The sequence below is a fragment of the Gymnoscopelus braueri genome (assembly GCF_963280865.1).
Source record: "Gymnoscopelus braueri genome assembly, chromosome: 17".
In the NCBI taxonomy this organism is placed as follows: domain Eukaryota; kingdom Metazoa; phylum Chordata; class Actinopteri; order Myctophiformes; family Myctophidae; genus Gymnoscopelus; species Gymnoscopelus braueri.
In genome coordinates, this window is record NC_137617.1 from 38,541,746 (window position 1) to 38,563,249 (window position 21,504).

General features: G+C 42.2%; 2 protein-coding genes across 2 annotated transcripts in view; both read right to left on the bottom strand.

Moving 5' to 3' along the window:
- The window catches only part of adam12a (ADAM metallopeptidase domain 12a), a gene marked incomplete at its 3' end in the record, with an annotated part of 211,479 nt that overhangs the window by 121,809 nt on the left and 68,166 nt on the right, over positions 1-21,504 (bottom strand). The gene's annotated exons all lie outside the window — the stretch shown is intronic.
- LOC308104360 (small COPII coat GTPase SAR1B-like) lies at positions 8,736-9,362 on the bottom strand (the record flags this gene model as incomplete). Its single annotated transcript, XM_080454772.1, has 1 exon — positions 8,736-9,362. One exon carries the CDS (start codon positions 9,360-9,362, stop codon positions 8,736-8,738), a length of 627 nt encoding a protein of 208 aa, XP_080310898.1.

Below are 21,504 nucleotides of genomic sequence, written 5' to 3' on the forward strand. Positions count from 1 at the left end.
TTTAAGTGGTTGGTTCTACAGAAACAGGTCCTGTTTTTCTTTTGCCGGCAGAAAGACTATTATTCAATCTGTAATCATGTCTGTTTTTGACAATGGCGATGTGCTGTATATGCATGCTTCACTCTCCACACTGAAGCCCCTTTAAGCAGTCTACCACAGTGCCCTACGTTTTATTACTGCCGATGATTATCTCACCCATCACAGTATTTTATATGATAAAGTGTCTTGGCCATCTCTCGCAGTTCGTAGAAAGCAACATTGTGTTTTATTTATTTATAAGGCCTTGTGTGGTAAGCTTCCTTTATACCTATCCTCACTTTTAGAACCAAAAGGTTCCTGGACATTAAACACGTTCACAAACACACATTAGATATACCAGTCCACGTAAGAGCAGTGAACAAGGAAAGACTGCTTTCATTTATTATGCTCCACACAAATGGAACAAACTTCAGGACTCTCTAAAACTGGTACGATTGGTCTCAATAGAGACATATAGGGTGCTTCTCGAGGACACACTACACAGGGACTGCACCTGTTTCATGCAACACTATATTTATTTGCATCTGTGACATTGTAATGTCATTCAAATGTTTATTGTTTTTCATTATGTATATGTTTTATATGCTGTTATCACCAGGGCGTCCTTGAAAAAGAGAGCTTGCTCTCAATGGGCTTCCCTGAATAAATAAAGGAAAAAGAAAGGTTATACGGCTCTTTTTCATAACTGTGAGGCTAGGACAGCGTTGCTATCATTTGCGTTTCCACAGTTTCCACTGCACTGGACCTGGAAATCAGAATTAGAACATCCCTTTGTTCCACACATCACCCCGGCCACATGTCTGTTCTATCTGCTACCATCAGACAGGCCGTACCGCAGCATCAAATGCCCAATGAACACACTAAAGGCAGCAGTTCCCAACTAACCTTTTTCTGGATCAGGGCCCACTTGAAAATCTCGAAGGCGTTTGCGGCCCGCCCAATTGACGACTTAACGTGGCAGCTGAAAGGCTGCCGTGTTAAGTGGTCAGAGCACGTTTCTTTTAATGATCAATCAGTCGATTGTATTCTCGCTCGGATCAATGGAACTAACAGGGGTAACAGGGGTTCCTGCCCACCACCGCAGGGGCTAGTGGTTTGAAACGGTGTTAATTTCTTCGACTAAAACTATGACGAAACATATTCGTCAACTACCTTTTTTTCACTGACGAAAACGAAATAAAGACGAAGCTATGTTGACTAAAACTAAGACTAAATATATTGACAATTTCGTCAACAAACAAAAACTAGACTAAAATGTTAGTGAGGGACTAGTGGAGAAGAGATCCAGTAGAACTAAAAGACAAGTAATCTCATGTTTGGTTGCGTTCTGAAAATAGCAGATCTACAAGCTCCTATTTTCAGCATGCAACCAAGTGTAAAATCAGCCATTACGACGCCGCCAAAATATTTTTTTTGACGAAAAAATCAACTGTAGGTTTAGCCGACTACAATCTTATGATATTTAGTCGACTAAAATCTTGTGATATTTAGTCCCGAAGGGCGAGCCATGTGAGTAGCCAAGCAACATACATCTGTATTCATTAGCATTTATCATACAGTCAGTTCAACATCTGGCTACTGATAAAAGTGGGCCAGGTAATTAGTAATGGTCTTCATTCGTTTTCCTCTGTCCTGGTGAGAATGAATGCATCCCATCTAGTACAATTTTGAGGTATTTGTACTTTACTTGAGTATTTCCAATTTCCAATACTTTTACTCCACTACATCTCACAGGCAAATATTGCACTTTTACTCCACTACAATTATTTGAAAACTTTAGTTACTAGTTACTTTTCAGATATAAATTATGATATTATGAAACGTACATTAACCACTTCAGCCCTATTTCATACATAGGCTATTTGAAAATAGCCGATCTACAAGCTTACAACGTGTCGCGTTCTGAGCTTGTAGATCTGCTATTTTCAAATATTTTAGTGCTTTTACTTTTGGTACTTTAAGTACATTTTGATGCCACTACTTTTGTACTTTTACTCAAGTAACATTTTGAATTCCGGACTTTTACTTCTACATTGCAGTATTGATACTTTTACTCAAGTAAAGCATTTGAGTACTTTTTCCACCACTGCTTAGCATTCTCTCATACAGTATGCTGAGTTCTCGGAGACGAGTACATCAAGGTTCAAGGTGGAGTACGCTCTTATAGGTCATTAGTGTGAACTGACTGACACAGAACGACAGCGGTGGAAAGTACATTTACTCAAGTGCTGTACTTACAGTAAGTACAGTTATGAGATGCTTTTACTTTACCATTTTTTCAATCTTTTATACTTCTGTTCCACTACATCTCAAAGGCAAACGTTGTACCATTTGCTCAACTACAAGTTATTTTGTAGATTTAGATTATTATTACAGAACATACATTAACCCGTTAAGCCCTATTTTAGACTTTATCTGCTCAAAAATAGCCGACCTACAAGCTCACAACGTGTCACCTCGTAACGCATTGTGAGCTTGTAGATTGGCCATTTTTGAAATAATAATAATATTTACATATACTTTGGTACTGTAAGTATATGTTCATGCCAATGTAACGGCCGGGATTTGAATCCGGGTCTACTGCATAGAAAGCCAACATCTTAACCATTAAGCCAAAGGGAATTCCTTATAGCTCAGGGGAGATATCAGTCTTTCAGGCCATCAGTCTGAGGTTGTGAGCCACTCTGTTGAATATAGCCCTTTTACTTGTAACAGAGTAAAATACTTCCTCCACCACTGACAGTGACGAGTACATCAAGCAAGGTTCAAGGGTAGAGTCCTCGTAGGTCATTAGTGTGAACTGACTGACACAGAGCAGGAGCTCTCCTTGCAAGTGCAGCATTAACATATGAAAGCCAGTGGATGGTTTTCCCCTGTCAGAAGTATTAGAAATCCGAGGCTTGTACTCGTGCAAGCTCGTGCCCTTGAACTGAACCTGTGTTTTTTAGGTGTTGATTGATTAGACACTGACTGCTATTGATCAGCGTTGTTGTGATATGTCCCTCCCTACCGTCTCATGCTTCACATACAATCAGGCGTTAAGCCAGCACAAATACAGGCAGATAAAAAAAAGGAAAAAAAGGGAGATAGATTTACTCGGGAATACGCTGGGAAAAGTCGGGAAATCGTTAAAAATCGTTGGGAGAAAATAAATAAAGTTATCAGAAGGTTGACGTGTTCACTTAACTCATTAAGACCGGGAACACATCTGTGTCATTTTAAGATTTATTTGGGCTATTCAAAAATAGCAGATCAATGAGCTTGTAGATCTGCAAAAAAAAACTTTAAAACTTTTTTGCATGTCTTTGAATACATTTTTAAAGCGAACATTTATAACTCAAATCTTTGCTTTCTGGGGGATTCTACAAATGTCTTCTAAATCCTAACACATGTTGCTGTAATAATCAGTGATTCTAAAACCTTTTCATGTCAAGGACCACCCAAAATGATATGTATTTGGCCGTGGACCCCCATCTTAAAATATTTTGTTTCAGGGACCCCCAGAAGTTGTAACAAGAGTTAAAAAATGTTGTTCGCTTAAAAAAAAGTATATATTCAAAGATTTGCACACATTTTCAAAAATAGCAGATCTACAAGCTCATAGCGCTATGAGCTTGTAGATCTGCTATTTTTGAATAGCCAAAGAAATCAAAAAAATTACACAGATTATTTCCCAGTCTAAATGGATTAAAGCACCTTTTTCATAGCGATAATGTGCTCAGAAGACGCATGATGACATTTCTGACTGCATGCCAACCTATTTCCGTCGAGATAAGACTTTATCTGGCTGTCACTTGCCATACTACAGCATAATATGCAGACAGACAGATAGAGCGTCTTATCAATATTGAACCGTGCTGTATTATCTACATTGTGAACCACATTCGAGTCTATACCGCCGTCTTTATCGCGCTCCTAAATCACCTCAGTGGAATTCTGCAATTTCACGCGGAAACGGAACAGAGCTGCCATTTTATTGCTGCCATTCAGCATCCTATAGTGATTTCATCTTTTTCATACCCTTTCCTTCATCTTCCTGCAAGCGCTGTCAAACCTGCTCCTTTCCTTCTCTTAAAGCAGTGGTTCTCAACCAGTGGTCCGGCGACCACCGGTGGTCCTTGAGGGGGTTCCGGGTGGTCCCCAGCTAAATGATGGAGAGTTGGTCATTTAATGGACCCTTATAGATCTGTAACTCTTGAGAGTGTAAAATGAAACCAAATGGACCCTTACGGGTCCATTTGGTTTCATTTTACGCTCTCAAGAGTTAAATTATTGTTAAACATCTGCATTACTTAATTAAAGAATTGTTATTTTGATCAACGTTTGCCTGTTATCTCTCCTATGGTAGCAACATCAATACAGCATGGAATTGTGGACAAAATCTCATCCAACGACAACAAAATATTCTAAGTCTTGGGGTCTGAGAGTCTAAATCTCATCAAACGGTGGTCCGTGGCTCAAATGCCCAAAAAATATTGGACTTTGATATGTCTTAAAGGGACCGTTAGCTCATATTGAACCTTAATTCCACTGTTATGACTTGAGGAGATCCTATACAGTACTGTACTGTATGTGTGGGAAAGAATATGTTTTATGTGTATTTCTCACAGGACGCAATGTGTTGTGAGCTTGTTCAGTACATCGGCTATTTTCTTTTCTTATTTTTTTTTCTTTCCTTGTTTTCTGCCTTTAGTGATAGAGAGACAGGAAACAGGGAGAGGGAGAGAATCGGGGAGTGACATGTAGCATAATGGTCCCGGCCGGTCCGGGAATTGAACCGGGGGAATCGCTGTCAGGCATCAGAGACTATATATATGTATGTGGTATACGCGCCCCTAACCACTCGGCTGGTTGGGGGCAGTCAGTGTAGATTTGCTATTTTCACTTTTTGTTGCATATCGTTGCCGTCAGGCAGAAATCTCTGATGTCCATATGTTAACTTTTTATGTTTTTGTTCTTGGTAAAGTAGTGCCCTAGCCTAGTTCATCGTACAAGCGTGTCTCACAACAGTTGTGAAAAAAAGATTGTAGATATTAGGCTATTTTCACTATTTTAAATATAGTTTTTTTAAATGATAATGAAAAGGAACGGTTTCGGACATACAAGGTTTCCACCCGACAGCAACGATATCCAAAATATATAGGGCTTTAAATAGGAGATTTAAGTGTTGTTGAGCGCCGTGTGGCGTCTCAGTGTTGACTGGGCGTGTGCCCCCCCCCCCCCCCCCACCCCCAACACAAGCACCTACCCCCACCCCCCACGTCTCCCCCCCCGCGCGCTGTCAGTCAGAGGAAGCCTGCCGCCACAGGCCTGTCCTGTGGGTAATGCATTTTAAAATGAGGTGCGTGACCCCCCCTCTCCACCACGCCTCATTAACTTCCTGTAGATTGATAAACAGAGAGTATGCAGTATACGGCGCGCGGCCATGCCTAGACGCTAAGGTAGTAGTACTCTACACGGTACATGATGCAGCCACTGCTGCCTGGCATTTGCAGGATGAACTCTGGAGCAGCCCTTACATTTGTGTGTGTGTGTGTGTGTGTGTGTGTGTGTGTGTGTGTGTGTGTGTGTGTGTGTGTGTGTGTGTGTGTGTGTGTGTGTGTGTGTGTGTGTGTGTGTGTGTGTTTGTTTGTGTGTGGGATTTTCCATGGCACAATAGAACATTTCTGAGAATGGGGTTAACCACATGAACCCTATTCTGGGCATAATATAGCATACTATAAAAAATATAGCTCCCAGTGCACCGCATTGTGACACGTGAGCTTGTAGATCTTTTATTTTTTGCTATGCGGTGTAGTGTAAAACAAAGTATATAGGTTTTAAGTGGCTATTAACCTACTAATTGCATTTCCATTTTGCGCAAAGTTGACAGAGATTAGAGATCGCCCCCTCCCCGTCTGGCGTGCCACCTGCGCCCACGGCCGGTTGTGTTCGTTGGACCGGCCGTTCAAAGCCGGATGCACCGTGGAGCATTCAAACCAGTGTTCATTTTGACAGCAAATTTAGTTTTTGTTTTAGTCATAGTCTTTTGAATAAAATGTCATTTAGTTTAGTCATATTTTAGTCATCTGAAAAGTTTTTGTTTTAGTCTAGTTATAGTCGACTAAATATCACGAGATTTTACTCGACTAAATATCACGAGAATTCAGTCGACTAAATATCACAAGATTTAAGTCGACTAAATATCATAAGATTTTAGTCGACTAAATCTACAGTTGATTTTGTCGACAAAAAATATTTTGGTCTACAAAGAATACATTATGATGATAAAATTAATGAATGCCACTTATGTTCATGAACACATTATAAGATAAGATCATCATAATACTCGCCTACATTACATGAAAGTGAAACTGTTTAATGTGCGCAATGTGCTGTTAATGATCGGCTTGCCTAGTAATACTTTTAGTCCTTGCATAACTGTATCCGACTTTGAAGCTCAAAGTGACCGTTAGGTCCAAATAAAATCCGCAGTTTTGCGCAATTTCCTGACCGTGGGCATCCTTGGGGAAAGGACAAAGTGGTACAGACAATTGTGTTTTTCAGTTCTCGGAAACTGTTGGTCCTACCGAATTGCCACTGAGCACCGCAAACACCCCCGGTCACCTGGGACAAGCCCAGTTTGAGGTCAATCGGTCAGACAGCACGAGTTAACTAACATTCACAGGAGAGACAGTCACACAGAGAGACCACACCGTTTGCTTGACCACAAATGCTAACTAAGTATGTTATTTAGACAGATGCTAGGTTTTGATATAGGTATCCCAGTCACTTTGTAGCACTTATGGTTTTTCTTTGTTCTCTTCTCATAACACGTGACCATTTACCTTGATGTTTGTTGAGTAGGGTTAGTGCTGTTTACTCTGATCTGAAGTGCAAAAAAATGCACTTCCTAAGTCGCTCTGGATAAAAGCATCTGCTAATGCCAAAGTGTAAATTGTAAATTGAATGGCTCTAGATCAGGAATGCTAATGGACAGAGAGACGAGAGAGAGAGGAGAGAGAGAGAGAGAGAGAGAGAGAGAGAGAGAGAGAGAGAGAGAGAGAGAGAGAGAGAGAGAGAGAGAGTCTCTTCAGAAACAAATTGTTTGAAGCCCAAGTCACAGGAAAATTCCAAACATGGCAGAGACTATGTTTTGCACCCTGTTTGTCCATCCGTCCATGAACAGCTAATCTCCAGCACCGTTGGCTTGATCGCACCAAAACTGTAGTGACTATAGTCATTACATGAAACAGGTTTTTCATATTTTTCATATTCCATCCTGATTGGAAGAAATGCCACTTGAAAATGTTCAAATCAGCCTCATGGTGGCACACAATAACCTTTACCTGACCTGGTGGAGACCTGTGCTCCGAGGAGCACTTATTCTAGTTTCTATGTAACTATTGAGCTGATTGCCATACAGACTTGTGGGTGGTGTCATTGGATCACAGTCCTTGTTGTTCTTCTTTGGTTTTACTTAGCTCCGCCCCCTCTTGATTGGTCGATATTTGATAGTTCCTATTCCTTGCTATAACTTTGGACCTGCTTGTCATAGCCAATCGTGAGTCGCCTCATTGGACTTGTTTTAATGTCCTTGTCCTTCATTGGTGTTACTTGACTCTGCCCCCTCTTCTGATTCGTCTGTATTGATAGATCCTATCTTTTGCTATAATATTTGAACGGTGTGTCGTACAGATTTGAGTCGTGTCACTTGATTCGGTTGAGAGTCATTGTCCTTCATTTGAGTTGCTTAGCTCTGCTCCCTGTTCTGATTGGTCGATATTTGCCACTAAAGCGGGGCGCATGCTACCATTTTCGGTGGTCACCCTATCACCGCAGTGGTTTGAAAACTACTACATGACGTCACGGTGATAAGCGACTCACCGCTCACACATCTCTCTGCCTTTACTGACCAACATCACCCTATCACCGCTGGCTCGCTCGAGGGGAACCCCGGGCAGTGTGATTGGCCTAGAAGTTGGGTGGGCGGTCCGTTTGGGGTGGAAAAAAAGACTACTTTCTTCGGCCTTGTAGATCGCCGTTTCTCGGAATAACGGCCGGCGGAGGGCTCGTTGGACCCGGGTCGGCGGTGCTCACGCGGCAGTGCCCTCCCCGGGTCTATGGGTCGCTCCCCGGGCCAAGGGTTGGCTCAATCCTAAAAGGACATCACCCCGCCTATGAGCGCCTAAGTATCAAAACCACCGTTTAGGTGATCACCCTCATTTGGTGGCATACAGGGCCTTAAAACCCATTAAGACCTGGAACTGTGCCATTTTTAGATTTGAGCTAAAAAGCATTGTTTTACACTTTGGGCTATTCAAAAATAGCAGATATACAAGCTCATAGCGCGGCACCGAGTGCCGCGCTACGAGCTTGTAGATCTGCTATTTTTGAAAATTCGTGAAAATGTGTGCAAATCTTTGAATATATATATTTTTAAAGCGAACACTTTTAACTCAAATCGTTGCTTCTGGGGGTCCCTGGAACAAAATATTTTGATGGGGGTCCGTGGCCAAATACATATAATTTTGGGGGTCCTTGACATGAAAAAGATTGAGCACCACTGATATAGAAACATAACGTTTTTCAGAAAACTGTTGGGATTTAGGAGACATGTAGAATCGGCTTCAGGTCTCAATGGGTTAACGTGGACCGAAGTGCGAGGGCCCGGTCATCGCTGCTCGCAGCTTCAATTAGACAACGAGTTTAATCAACTACGAGTCGATGCATTTGGCGAGCCAGCGGATCCCGTCTCCGTAGCCCTGCCTCTTCAGCACGCTGCACATGAACACCTCCACGGGCCTGACCTGCTGCCGCTGGTTCCACGGAGGCGTCCCCCCCACGGCGCTTCCCGCCACGGCGCCGGCGGGGAAGCCGTAGACGGCCAGCGTCCGCCTGAGGTCGTCCTCGCCGACCGCCTCCGGGCGGTCGATCTTGTTCCCCAGGACCAGCACGGGCACGTCGAGCGGCTCGTCCCTCAGCAGCGCGTCCAGCTCCGCCTTGGCCTCGGGCAGGCGGGCGTGGTCGGCGCAGTCCACCAGGTAGACCACGCCGTCGACGCCGGGGCCCAGGTAGCTCTTCCAGAGGGCGCGGCCCTGCGCGTGGCCGCCCAGGTCGAAGGCCGTGAAGGTCGCGCCGTCGACGGCCAGCTCCTCGCAGGTGGGGTGGCTGGTGGGCGGGTGCTGTCCCAGGCGGTCCTGGGACAGCATCTGCAGCAGGGTGGTCTTGCCGGCGTTGTCCAGGCCCAGGAACACCAGCCTGCCCTTCTTCCTGAAGAGCCCCTGGAAGGCCTGCAGGACGCTGTCGAAGCCCTTGAAGATCCAGTCGATGATGGCGGTCATGATGTTCTTCTCCGCTTCTTTGATACCAGTTTGTTAGTTTCTATCGTGTTGATATGAGATGAGACAAGACGAGTCTGCTCTTTTGCTCCAAACGTTGTCCCCGGGTCGTTTCTACAGGTACAGAGTTGACCTTGCAGCTGGTGTGGTTGTTATAAAGGACATTGGTTATGACGTCACCAGTGTGAGATCACCAGCCGTGCTCAAATAAGGTGTCTATGTCAGTGGTTGTCAAACACTGTCACGTCATCATCCTGACAGATAACTTCACTACTATGAAATGAACAATTTTAAAGGTATTTTCAGGCCAAGTATATATAGTCCACACCATACATGGGCGGCCCGGGGGCCACATGCGGCCCACACCTTCACTTAATGCGGCCCGCAGGTTAATATCGGAATACTGATATATTATTGATTTCAGCTGTTACAATTCCAAACATGACCCGCTTTAATTACTTCAGTCTATATTAGATTTAGTAGCTTAACTCTCTCAGTGCCACGCCCCGACATATCCCGAGTTTTTCCCGAGTACCCTCAGTGCCAGCACGAGAAATCCCGAGTTTTTACTTTTGACTGTGGTCGCGCTATTCTGTGTATTTTTCATGATCACTTTCGCTTCCTGACTACATCAGACTCACCCGGAAATGGATGTGAAAAAAAAATTTTCATTTCCGGGTCACGTTGTTTTTCTCCGGTGATTTTCGGCCAGAATAGGGAAAGTCACGGTTTTTCACACGTTATAAAAAACAAACGGAGAGGTCCACGTCTACTCTCTTTGGTCTGGGTGACGATCAGTCATCGTAGTCGTGTATTACATCGTAATTTAGCGCGATCAACGATTGTCAAAAATGTCAACATCCGGTTCTGACCGGATATGACGTGAGCCTGTTTGGGAGGGGGCGAGTGAGCCAGCGAGATCATCAATGTGTCGATTTGTTGCTCTCTACTGGTAGAACTGTATTATGGGTTTAAAACCCCAATCAGATCATTTATTTGAATGAAAAATTACAAAATTTAAAAATTTAAAAAAACGCAAATTCCTGGCAGTTTGGGAGTACTTTATGAAAATACTCTTGGCACTGAAAGAGTTAATGACTTGTATTAACACTTTTTTATGTCCAATGTATTTGTATTTAAGTTCATAAAGTTAACATAATTATAACAAAATGCATTTGAAATAAACTAAAAAAAGTACTTTTCAGGATTCCAATTAAAAAAATAGCAAAAAAATATTCAGGATTCCAATTAAAAAAATTGCAAAAATAGCCGATCTACAAGCTCAGAACGCGTCGCACTGCGACGCGTTTTGAGCTTGTAGATCTGCTATTTTTGCTACTTTTGTGTGAGAATGACGAAGTAGGGCATTAATTACGAAAAAAAAGTTAAAATACGGAGATAAGAGGTTTCTGTACAGTATATGCAATGTGACCCTCTGGAGTGAGAGTGGAAACATAGTGTCCCTCTCCATCATCAGAGTTGCCCACACCCTGGTCCACACCATGACGTCTAAGATCTCAAACCACTAACACCTCTCTACCACTTTCAACCCGGCGTCTATTTACCCGGCATGTCAACATACAGTAGTACAAAAATGTTTAAATCAAAGAATGTCTCGCAATTTTGACGGGTGTGAGCTTGTAGATCAGCTATTCTTTGCCATGAAACAACAATAAAAGGGAGTATATATATACATAGGGATTTAAGTGGTTAATTGACTTGCTGTGGCTAATGTATTGGCAGTGTGGTTTTATCACCACTGGACTAGGAATAGAATCAATAACCGGCAATTTCCCAGTCGCTGCATCCGATATGTCTCATTAAACTCAGACAACAGCCTAATGAGGGAATGCTGGACAAATCCCTTGGTTAACCCTTTAGGACCGGGAAGGCATCTGTGTGTCATTTTATAGATTTCTTTAGGGCTATTCAAAAATAGCAGATATACAAGCTCATAGCGCGGCACCGAGTGCCGCGCTATGAGCTTGTAGATCTGCTATTTTTTTTTAAATCTTGAAAATGCGTGCAAATCTTTGAATGCATATTTTTTTAAAGCAGACATTTTTAACTCATATTTGCTTCTGGGGGGGTCCCTGGAACAAAATGTTTTGAGATGGGGGTCCACGGCAAAATACATATAATTTCGGGGGTCCTTGACATGAAAAAAGTTTGAGAACCACTGATATTATAGCAACATTTTTTTCAGAAAACTGTTAGGATTTTGAAGACATCTGTAGAATCACCCAGAAGCAAAGATTTGAGTTACAAATGTTCGCTTTAAAAATATATATATATTACTTTATACTTTTCACAATTTAAAAAAAAATAGCAGATCTACAAGCTCATAGCGTGGCACCGAGTGAACCACTGAACCACTGATATAGAAACATACGTTTTTCAGAAAACTGTTTAGAAGACATTTGTAGAATCCACAAAGCAAAGATTTGAGTTACAATTGTGTGCTTTAAAAAAACATATATATATATATATTCAAAGATTTGCACGATTTTTCAAAAAATAGCAGATCTACGAGTGCCGCGCTATGAGCTTGTATATCTGCTATTTTTGAATAGCCAGAAAAAAAATCTAAAAATGACACACAGATGCGTCCCCGGTCTTAATGGGTTAACTATGATAAATGAGGAGGCTATTCAACTCCACACAGTATACAGTGTGTGGAGGCAAGTCGCTACAGTTTGTAACAGTTGCAAAAAGTCTCTTTGCTTTTAATTGATGTATATTAGAAGCAGATGTTATAACTGCAAACGCAACTATTTGGTGCAGATGAAATCACAAGCTAAAATAAAAAGGGGTTCTATCGACTCTAATTTGCATTTTTAAACTTTGTTTAAAGCGTTAGGATTTCACCACGTTGATGTGGAAATGTGGCTGTAATAACGTCCCTCCCTTCTGCTTTGATGTGGCAACGGGGCAAGAAAGTGGTTACACTTGATTGGGGGAGGATCGGGGGCAGTGGTGGTGGAAAAAGTATTCAAATTGTTTTACTTAAGTAAAAGTATCAATACTGCAGTGTAGAAATACTCTGCTACAAGTAAAAGTCTGAAAAAGTAAAAGTACAAAAGTATTGGCATCCAAATGTACTTAAAGTACCAAAAGTAAAAGAACTAGTTATGCAGAATGCTCCGTCTAAAATGTGCAAAAGGCTTTTGAAAATAGCAGATCTACAAGCTCACAACGCGTCGCCATGCGACGCGTTGTGAGCTTGTAGATCGGCTATTTTCAAATAGCCAAAGTCTACATACAGTAGGGCTGAAGTGGTTAATGTATGTTTTGTAATAATAATCAAAATCTACAAAGTAACTATAGTAACTAAAGTTTTCAGATAATTGTACTGGAGTAAAAGTATAATATTTGCCTCTGAGATGTAGTGGAGTAGAAGTAAAAGTACCGAAAATTGGAAATACTCCAGCGAAGTAAAAATACCTCAACATCGTACCTAAGTACAGAGACTGTGAGTACATGTACTTAGTTACTTTACACCACTGAGTGTAGGCTAAGTAAAAAAAAAGGAAACTACGGCTCAGAATCGAGTTTGATTCACCTTTGTTTGATTCATTTACATCTCCACCACATCCCCTCCTTTGTCTCCCAGCCGTTAAGTCAAGACTTTTTCCAGGAACAGGGGAAGAAGTCGAAGTCTCGCTGGCTGAGATAATATGTCTGACATCAGACAGAGCTGCTCGCCAGAGCCAAGTAGAGCAGAGCAGCAGAATTCCCCCTGCCTGCCCGCCCTGGGCTTAATGCAACTCCCAGTCGCCAGAATGAGAATGTCATGAGCGGGACCGCTGGAGCGTGCCAGTGGACGAGTCATCGTGGAGGAAGCAGGGACGACGAGTAGGAGAGCATGCAGACAAAAAGTCAATGATTCTGACTTTATATAAGCTGAAGTGTGAGCCCAACATCAAATCCACTGTGTGCCCGGCCTGTCACCCCTTGAGTAAAAAACTTAAATAAAAAAGATGACAAAAACATTGTTTGCCAACAATGTTTGGCATGCAGCTGTGTTGAAACCACGATACCCATGTTAAAGGAGTAGTTCACCATCAATTACTCACCCCATGAAGCATTGAATTCATGGAGATTTTTTTGTTTTTGTCACATTCCTAAGACAATAATGTATGTACCTGTAAGAGGCTTATGTATCTGGTAGGAGACTCAAAAGTAGACTCTTTGAGTCTTCTACTGGAAATACACTCGGTCATCAAATTATTAGCTCAGGAATGCGTCAAAAAATCTCCATGAATTCAATGCTTCATGGGGTGTGTAATTGATAGAAAATAAAGTAATTGTTTTGGGTGAACTATTCCTTTAACCACTTATACTTGAAAAAAGGGGAAAAAAAAGACAATCTACAAGCTCAGGCTGTGAGCTTGTATAGATCGGCTGTTTTTTCTCTATTGTCTGCCTATTGTGACGTGCCCAGAATAGCGATGCTTGGGTTCATTTGGTTAATCAGTGGTTGCCCATGGCTCCTGCGTTTGAACAAAAAGCTAGAATAAACAGAAGAAGTGACACAATGGGTGTTTTTGCCAAATGTTTGGCATTCGGCTGAGGCTGAAAACACGCCTCACTTGTTAAGGGCAAAAAGATGAAGGCCTAATTTGTTTAAACGCCAGAGAAAGGGAAATCGCGTCGGAATTTATAAGCGCCCTCTCGGCTCACAGCGGCGGTCTCGGCTGCGGCCTCATTACGATTCTTTGCACCTGCCTGGCATTGCTCTGTGGTTTAATTGGTCACCGAGAAGATGGTCAAACAGAAACGGCCATTAGCAGCGCTGGCACGCAATTACCGCAGCGCCGTGTCACCTGGAGATTGATGTGGTTAAGCCCAGGCAGGCCGCGCAAAATCAATAAAATGTCATCTCTATGTAATGTCTGTGTGATGGATGACGCCACGGGCACCCAATTACAGAGGTTGCATGATGCATACCTCCCCAACAATGGACAGCCTAATTAGAATTAGGAGAGAATTGCTACACTAATCTCTGATGAAGTCTGCTGATAATGATGCGGATGGCTGCGGGGCGGCGTGTACCGTGACCCGAGCATAACCTCCACCGAGGCAAAGAAAGCATAGAAATCTAGGGGGTGATCTCTGACTCTGATTTTAAGAACAAAATAAATCAGACACAATTAATTCAAAACGCTGCAGCACGAATGCTGACTAAGACCAAAAGGAGAGCACACACTATTACCCCTATTTTAACCTGTGGATTTGAGGAAATGTAATTCTCTGACATCCGACCAGCAGTAATAAATACTCAGACATACATCTGGAGCAGCCTTTTATGTTCACTGACTTTTTTTTTAAAAACACCTTTACACTGGTTACCTGTTAGTTTTCATATTGATTTTAAAGTTATTTGTATTAGTTTACAAGGTGCTACAGTACATGGCCTTGCACCAGACTACCTCACAGAATAATAGCTTTTGGTTTATGAACCAGGAAGCCCTCCCAGATACTCCGTATTCTCTCTCTCTCTCTCTCTCTCTCTCTCTCTCTCTCTCTCTCTCTCTCTCTCTCTCTCTCTCTCTCTCTCTCTCTCTCTCTCTCTCTCTCTCTCTCTCTCTCTCTCTCTCTCTCTCTCTCTCTCTCTCTCTCTCTCTCTCTCTCTCTCTCTCTCTCTCTCTCTCTCTCTCTCTCTCTCTCTCTCTCTCTCTCTCTCTCTCTCTCTCTCTCTCTTAGCTGTTCTACAAAGCAGAACAAAAACATCTGGCGATGTTGCTTTCAACCATTATGCTCCACAAGCCGCTGGAACAAGCCTTGCAGAGGAGATGTGAGGAGCTGAAAGGAGCTGAAAATATTGTATTTTTTTTTCTCACAAAAACCCATTTATTTAGTCTGGCTTTAATGTAGTGTTTTATAATTCTTATAATTCTATGTTGTTTTCTCATTCAATTCAATTCAATTGGGGTTTTGGGTTGTTTTGGTATGCATTATTACGTCTAACCCTAAATCCATTCTAACATCCATCCAATGCTTTGTCAATCACTCTGTGAAGCACTTGGAATTGCATTTGTTTCGCTTGAAAGGTGCCGTATAAATAACGTTTGATTGAATGATTGATGAGGCTTCTAGTCAGCCCACGCCACAAGGCCTTGTATAAAAAAATAAATGGTGCATTTATATATACAGGTAGTGCCTTTACCAAAGCACTTTATAATGTGCCTTACAGTCACACATTCACACAGCGATGGCGGAGGCAGCCATGCAAAGGCACCAAAAACCTGCTCATTGGGAGCAGTTGGCATGGTTCAGACAGTGTCTTGCTCAAGGACACTTCGACACTAACAGGGGAGAACTGGGGATCGAACCAGGAACCTTCCCGATGCCAAAGTGGCCTCTGAATCTAGGCAAATGCATATCATTTTGGGTGGTCCTTGACATGAGAAAAGTTTGAGAACCACTGATATCATAGCAATGGGTTGCTTAAATAAGACCTGGAACACATCTGTGTCACTGATTTGAGCTAAAAAGCATTATTTTACACTTTGGCTATTCAAAAATAGCAGATCTACAAGCTCATAGCGCGGCACCGAGTGCTACGCTACGAGCTTGTAGATCTGCTATTTTTGAGAAATCGTGAAAATGTGTGCAAATCTTTTAATATATATTGTTTTAAAGTGAACATTTTTAACTCAAATCTTTGCTTCTGGGGGTCCCTGGAACAACATATTTTGAGACGGCGGTCGGCGGCCAAATTCATATCGTTTTGGGGGTCCTTGAGATGAAAAAGTTTGAGCACCACTGACATAGAAACATACGTTTTTCAGAATACTGTTGGGATTTAGAGGGCATTTGTAGAATCGGCTTCAGGTTAAGAACCAACCACACCATTGACAGGCAACCTTTGGATTTGGTTGTCTTGGATACAGTCCCCAAAACGTTGCACTCCGGTGTGGGGCAACAAATAGTGGCATCTGTTCAAAATGCAACCGTCAGTCAGTTCAAGAACCTCACTGGCCACGACCAACATAAGTCACTGGAGTTCCAGGAGTTGCCACAACAACTACAATTGTATGAATCACTCCCTCCCAATTCAATTATGAATCAGTCTTCAGTTATGGGCCACAGATTTTCCATGATGGCACTCCTTTTCCGTTGTAACGTATAAGACTATGGGTGCAACAGCTAAAGGGATAGTTCACCCCCAAAATGACTTATTTTCTATCGATAACTCACCCCATGGAGAGCTGAATTCATGAAGATTTTTTTGTTTTTGTCACATTCCCTAAGCCAATAATTTGATTATTGGCGGTAGGAGACTCAAAGAGTCAACTTTGAGTCTCCTACCTACCGGATACTCTGCCGGTCATCAAATGATTGGTTTAGGAATGCTACCAAAAAAAAAAAACATCTCCATGAATTAAAGTCTCCATGGGGTGTGGATTTGATAGAAAATAAGTAATTATTTTGGGTGAATCAAACTAACCGATTTAATAAATTATAAAATAATCGAATCAATCTAATAATACATTTAACACATACAGTGCCAAGATCGCGTCAACACGTTCTTTAAAATCCATCGCTTGAGTGCCAGGATTCCTAAGAACGAGTTGACACGTTCTTTTGAATTTTCATTGTTTAATCTGTGATCGCACGGCTGTGTTTATTTCTCATCAACACTTTCGTTTTCCACTTACGTCACACTCACCCGGAGCCGGATGTAAAAAAAAAAAATCATTTCCGGGTCACGTTGTTTTTCTCCGGTGATTTTCGGCCAGAATAAGGAAAAACACGTTTTTTTCACACGGTATAAAAGAAAAACGGACAGCTCAACTTCTATTTTCTTTGGTCCGGGTGACTAACAGTCATCGTCGTAGTGTATCACATAGTTTTCAGGCCGATCAGCGGGCCGGGAATTGTCGAAAACGTCACATCCTTTGAATGACCGGATATGACGTGGGCCTGTTTGGGAGGGGGTGAGCGAGGTGATCAATGTTTGGATGTGCTGCTCTCTACTGGTGGAACAATCGTAGGTGCTTGACAACACAATCAGAGAATGTATTTGAATGAAAAATTACAAAACAAAAAAATTAAAAAACACGCAAATTGCTGGCACAGGGGTGAGTACATTATGAATAAACTCTGGCAGTCAATGTGTTAATACATGAATCGATTAATAATCAATCCATATTTTGGGTCATGTCATTGTAGGCTAAATAACGGATAGTTGCAGCCCATTACATTAGGCTAACAAGCCCTGCTCATGGCACGTGCCGGCAACCAATCCCTCTTCTCAAGACCTTCTCTAGAGACCTCTGCCCCCCATTGCAATCGGACAGGCCTACAGTAAGAAGAAGGCTAGAAACTCTCTCAGGGACGCTCATCCGGCGGGTGGAATGTGTCCCCAGAAGACCTCTTGATGAGTAGGACATAGCAAGCGGTCCTATGGCTGTCCTCCAGCTGTCCCCTCAGCACAATCAAAGCCCTGTGTCACAGAAATACCACTGGCACACATGTGTCACTGCCTCACCCCGTCTCACCAGGCAGCACCACATCAGCTGACTAGTGTCCTGGCAGGGAGGACGGGCCCGGGCCATGAGGGACACACACACTCATTCACTCATAGTTCAGTGCATGCTGAAAAACCTAATGAATCGGCCATGTTTTCTGTTGGTTTGTTTTCTGACGGCGCTGGAGAATGAGAGCGATAGAGAGAGCAGGAGATTGAGAGAGGGAACGAGAGATAAGATATGAAGGGGAACATTTTTTGTTAAAGGGATAGCTCACCCCCAAAATGACATTTTTTTCTATTGATTAGTCACCCCAATGAGACTTGAATTCATGGATAATGTTTTGTTTTTGTCGCATTCCTAAGCCAATAATTTGATGACGGAAACAAAGGAGGAGACACTCCTTTGTGTCTCCTACCGAAACCGCTGTCTACCGGTCCGCTGGTCATCAAATTATTGGCTTAGGAATGCGACAAAAAACTAAAAATATCCATGAATTCAAGTCTCCATGGGGTCATGGGGTAACCTATCTCTTTAAGGGACCGGATGATAAAAGAGAGAAGAGATGAAAACCTTGACAGCTGGTAAAATGACCTCATAATGAAGGTCCATTGTTGGGGAGAATTGAAGACCTTGTAATGACCTACAAGAGCGTACTCTACCTTGTACTTGTCTTATGAGAGCGCTCGAAAGGGCCAATAAGACAACGCTAAGAGAGTGCCTACGTGCAGGAGACAGATGGGACGCATTCTCACCAGGACAGAGGAAAACGAATGAAGACCATTACTAATTACCTAACCATTACTAATTACCTAACCATTACTAATTACCTTTCCCCCATTCAAGGCATCAGCCTTGAATTCATGAAGATTTTTTAGTTTTTGTCGCATTCCTAAGCCAATAATTTGAGTCCGCGGGTCATCAATTTATTGGCTTAGAAATGCGACAAAAACTAAAAATATATCCATGAATTCAAGGCTTCATGGGGTGTGTAAATAATAGAAAATAAGTCCTTTTTTGGGTGAACTATCCCGTTAAGAGACCGGATGATAAAAGAGAGAAAGAGATGAAAAAACCTTGACAGCTCGCTTCTTCCAACACATGAGCCCAGTCCTCATTTATTAAATATCTCACAAATCCCACGTGTTAATTTGAGTCAAAATTAACGACGCTGCAGAATGAACACAGAGAGGGGCTTTGCTGCGCAGCTGTATGTTTTTTCATGACACCATCACAGACTAACAGGCAAAGTTGAGCCGACGCCAGGCCACCATAATCTACATGTACGTGTCTGTGTAAGAACTACAGACTACAGTGTCTTGTCTCTGGGCCCCGAATGTGCTTTGTCAGCATGTGACAACAACCACGGGCCTAACATCTGGCTCTCATGTGTTTGTTTATCCCTTTGAGACCGGGAACGCATCTGTGTCGTTTTTAAGATTTATTTTGGGCTATTCAAAAATAGCAGATCTACAAGCTCATGTGAGCTTGTAGATCTGCTATTTTTTGAAAAAAAAAAAACATGAAAATGTGTGCAAAACTTTTTTAAAGCAAAAATTTGCAAATCTTTGAATATATGTTTTTTAAAGCATACATTTGTAACTCAAATCTTTGCTTCTGGGGGGGTCCCTGGAACAACATATTTTGAGATGGGGGTCCGCGGCAATATACATATCATTTTGGGGGTCCTTGACATGAAAAAGTTTGAGAACCACTTTTATAGCAACATACGTTTTTTTTCAAAAAGCTGTTAGGATTTAGAAGACATTTGTAGAATCCCCCAGGAGCAAAGATTTAAGAGTTACAAATGTACGCTTTAAAAAAACATATATATTCAAAGATTTGCACAAACTTTCATGGTTTAAAAAAAAAAAACAGATCTACAAGCTCATAGCGCGGCACTCGTGTAGATCTCTAGATCTGCTATTTTTTGAATAGCCCAAAGAAAATCTTAAAATGACACACAGATCCTTTTCCCGGTCCCAACGGGTTATACCCTTCCTGCAGCCTCTGTCACCACAAGGCGTGCTCGGCTCGCACACGGCGAGAACGGGGACGGGGGACGGCGGGCGGCTACAACGACACAGATCTCTCGGCGCGTCGCCGATCACACACACACAGCCCCGTTTCGTTGGGTCACGGCGAGGTAAAGGCCTCTCTTGTTTCCTCGAGACACCGAGCGACTCTCGTGCAGACTTTATTGCCTCATAATGATGTCACCGCCAGCTCCCCGTGGGTCCCTCTCCGCCGCGGAAAACATTACCCTGTGTCGCATGCCTCCAATCAGAGGCAATACTTTTTGATCGTCGTCGGCGTGAACTCCGGATAATCTTTAAGGTTTGCGGGCGGGCAGGCTGCTTCGTTAAGCTGAGTTTTTTTTTTTCTTCTTTTTTTTTTCTTCAACTCTCCCAGATGTTCACAATTAAGGCGAAGGTTAGACTTTTTAGGCAGTCGATCATAATGAAAGAAAAAAGAAACTAATCTTAACCCTTTAAGACCGGGAAACGCATCTGTGTCATTTTTAGGATTTCTTTGGGCTATTCAAAAATAGCAGATGTACAAGCTCATAGAGCTTGTAGATCTGCTATTTTTGAGAAATCGTGAAAATGTGTACAAATCTTTGAATATATATACATGTTTAACTCAAATATTTGCTTCTGGGGGTCCCTGGAACAACATATTTTGAGTTGGGGGTCCGCGGACAAATAGATATCATTTTGGGGGTCCTTGACATGAAAAAAGTTTGAGAACCACTGATATTATAGCAATAGTTATTATAAAAGTTTAAAAAAAGAAGAAACTGTTAGGATTTAGAAGACATTTGTAAAATCCCCAGAAGCAAAGATTTGAGTTAAAAATGTTCTCTTTAAAAATATACATATTCAAAGATTTGCACACTTTTTTCACGATTTTTCAAAAAATAGCAGATCTACAAGCTCATAGCGCGGCACTCGGTGCCGCGCTATGAGCTTGTAGATCTGCTATTTTTGAATAGCCAAAAGAAATAAAAAAAAAATAATGACACAGATGCGTTCCCGGTCTTGATGGGTTAAAAGATGAAAAATCTTTAAGGCCTGGCCAAGATGAATCTTTTTTTCTTTATAACTGTCTGTGCGGCGGGTGTGAGCCACAGACATGTTATCTGAAATTCATTATGCAGGGTGCCAAAGCAGCACTCTTCCTCTGAAATGGCCTTTGTTGCATGATGTGGATGGCTGTAGGGGAGATCCTTCATTCTTACTTTCTTCTTCCTTAACTGCCCCCAGGGCTTCTGTTCCCACTGTGGGGCTGAGAGTGTCTGCTCTCTGCGCCTCTTCATCTCCCGCAGGACAGGCTGGGGTGTGTGTGTGTGCGTGTGCGTGTGCGTGTGTGCGTGTGCATGTGCGTGTGTTGTGTGTGTGCGTGCGTGTGCACTTGGTACAAAATTGTTGGTTTATATGCAGTGGTGGAAAGTAACTAAGTACATGTACTTAAGTATTGTACTTACTGTACTTAAGTATTGTACTTACTGTAAGTAACATTTTGAGTTACTTGTACTCCACTACATCTCAGAGGCAAATATTATACTTTTACTCCACTGCATTTATTTGAAAACTTTAGTTACTAGTTACAGTACTTTGCAGATATAAATTACTATATTATAACACATACACTAAGGGTGTACTAAG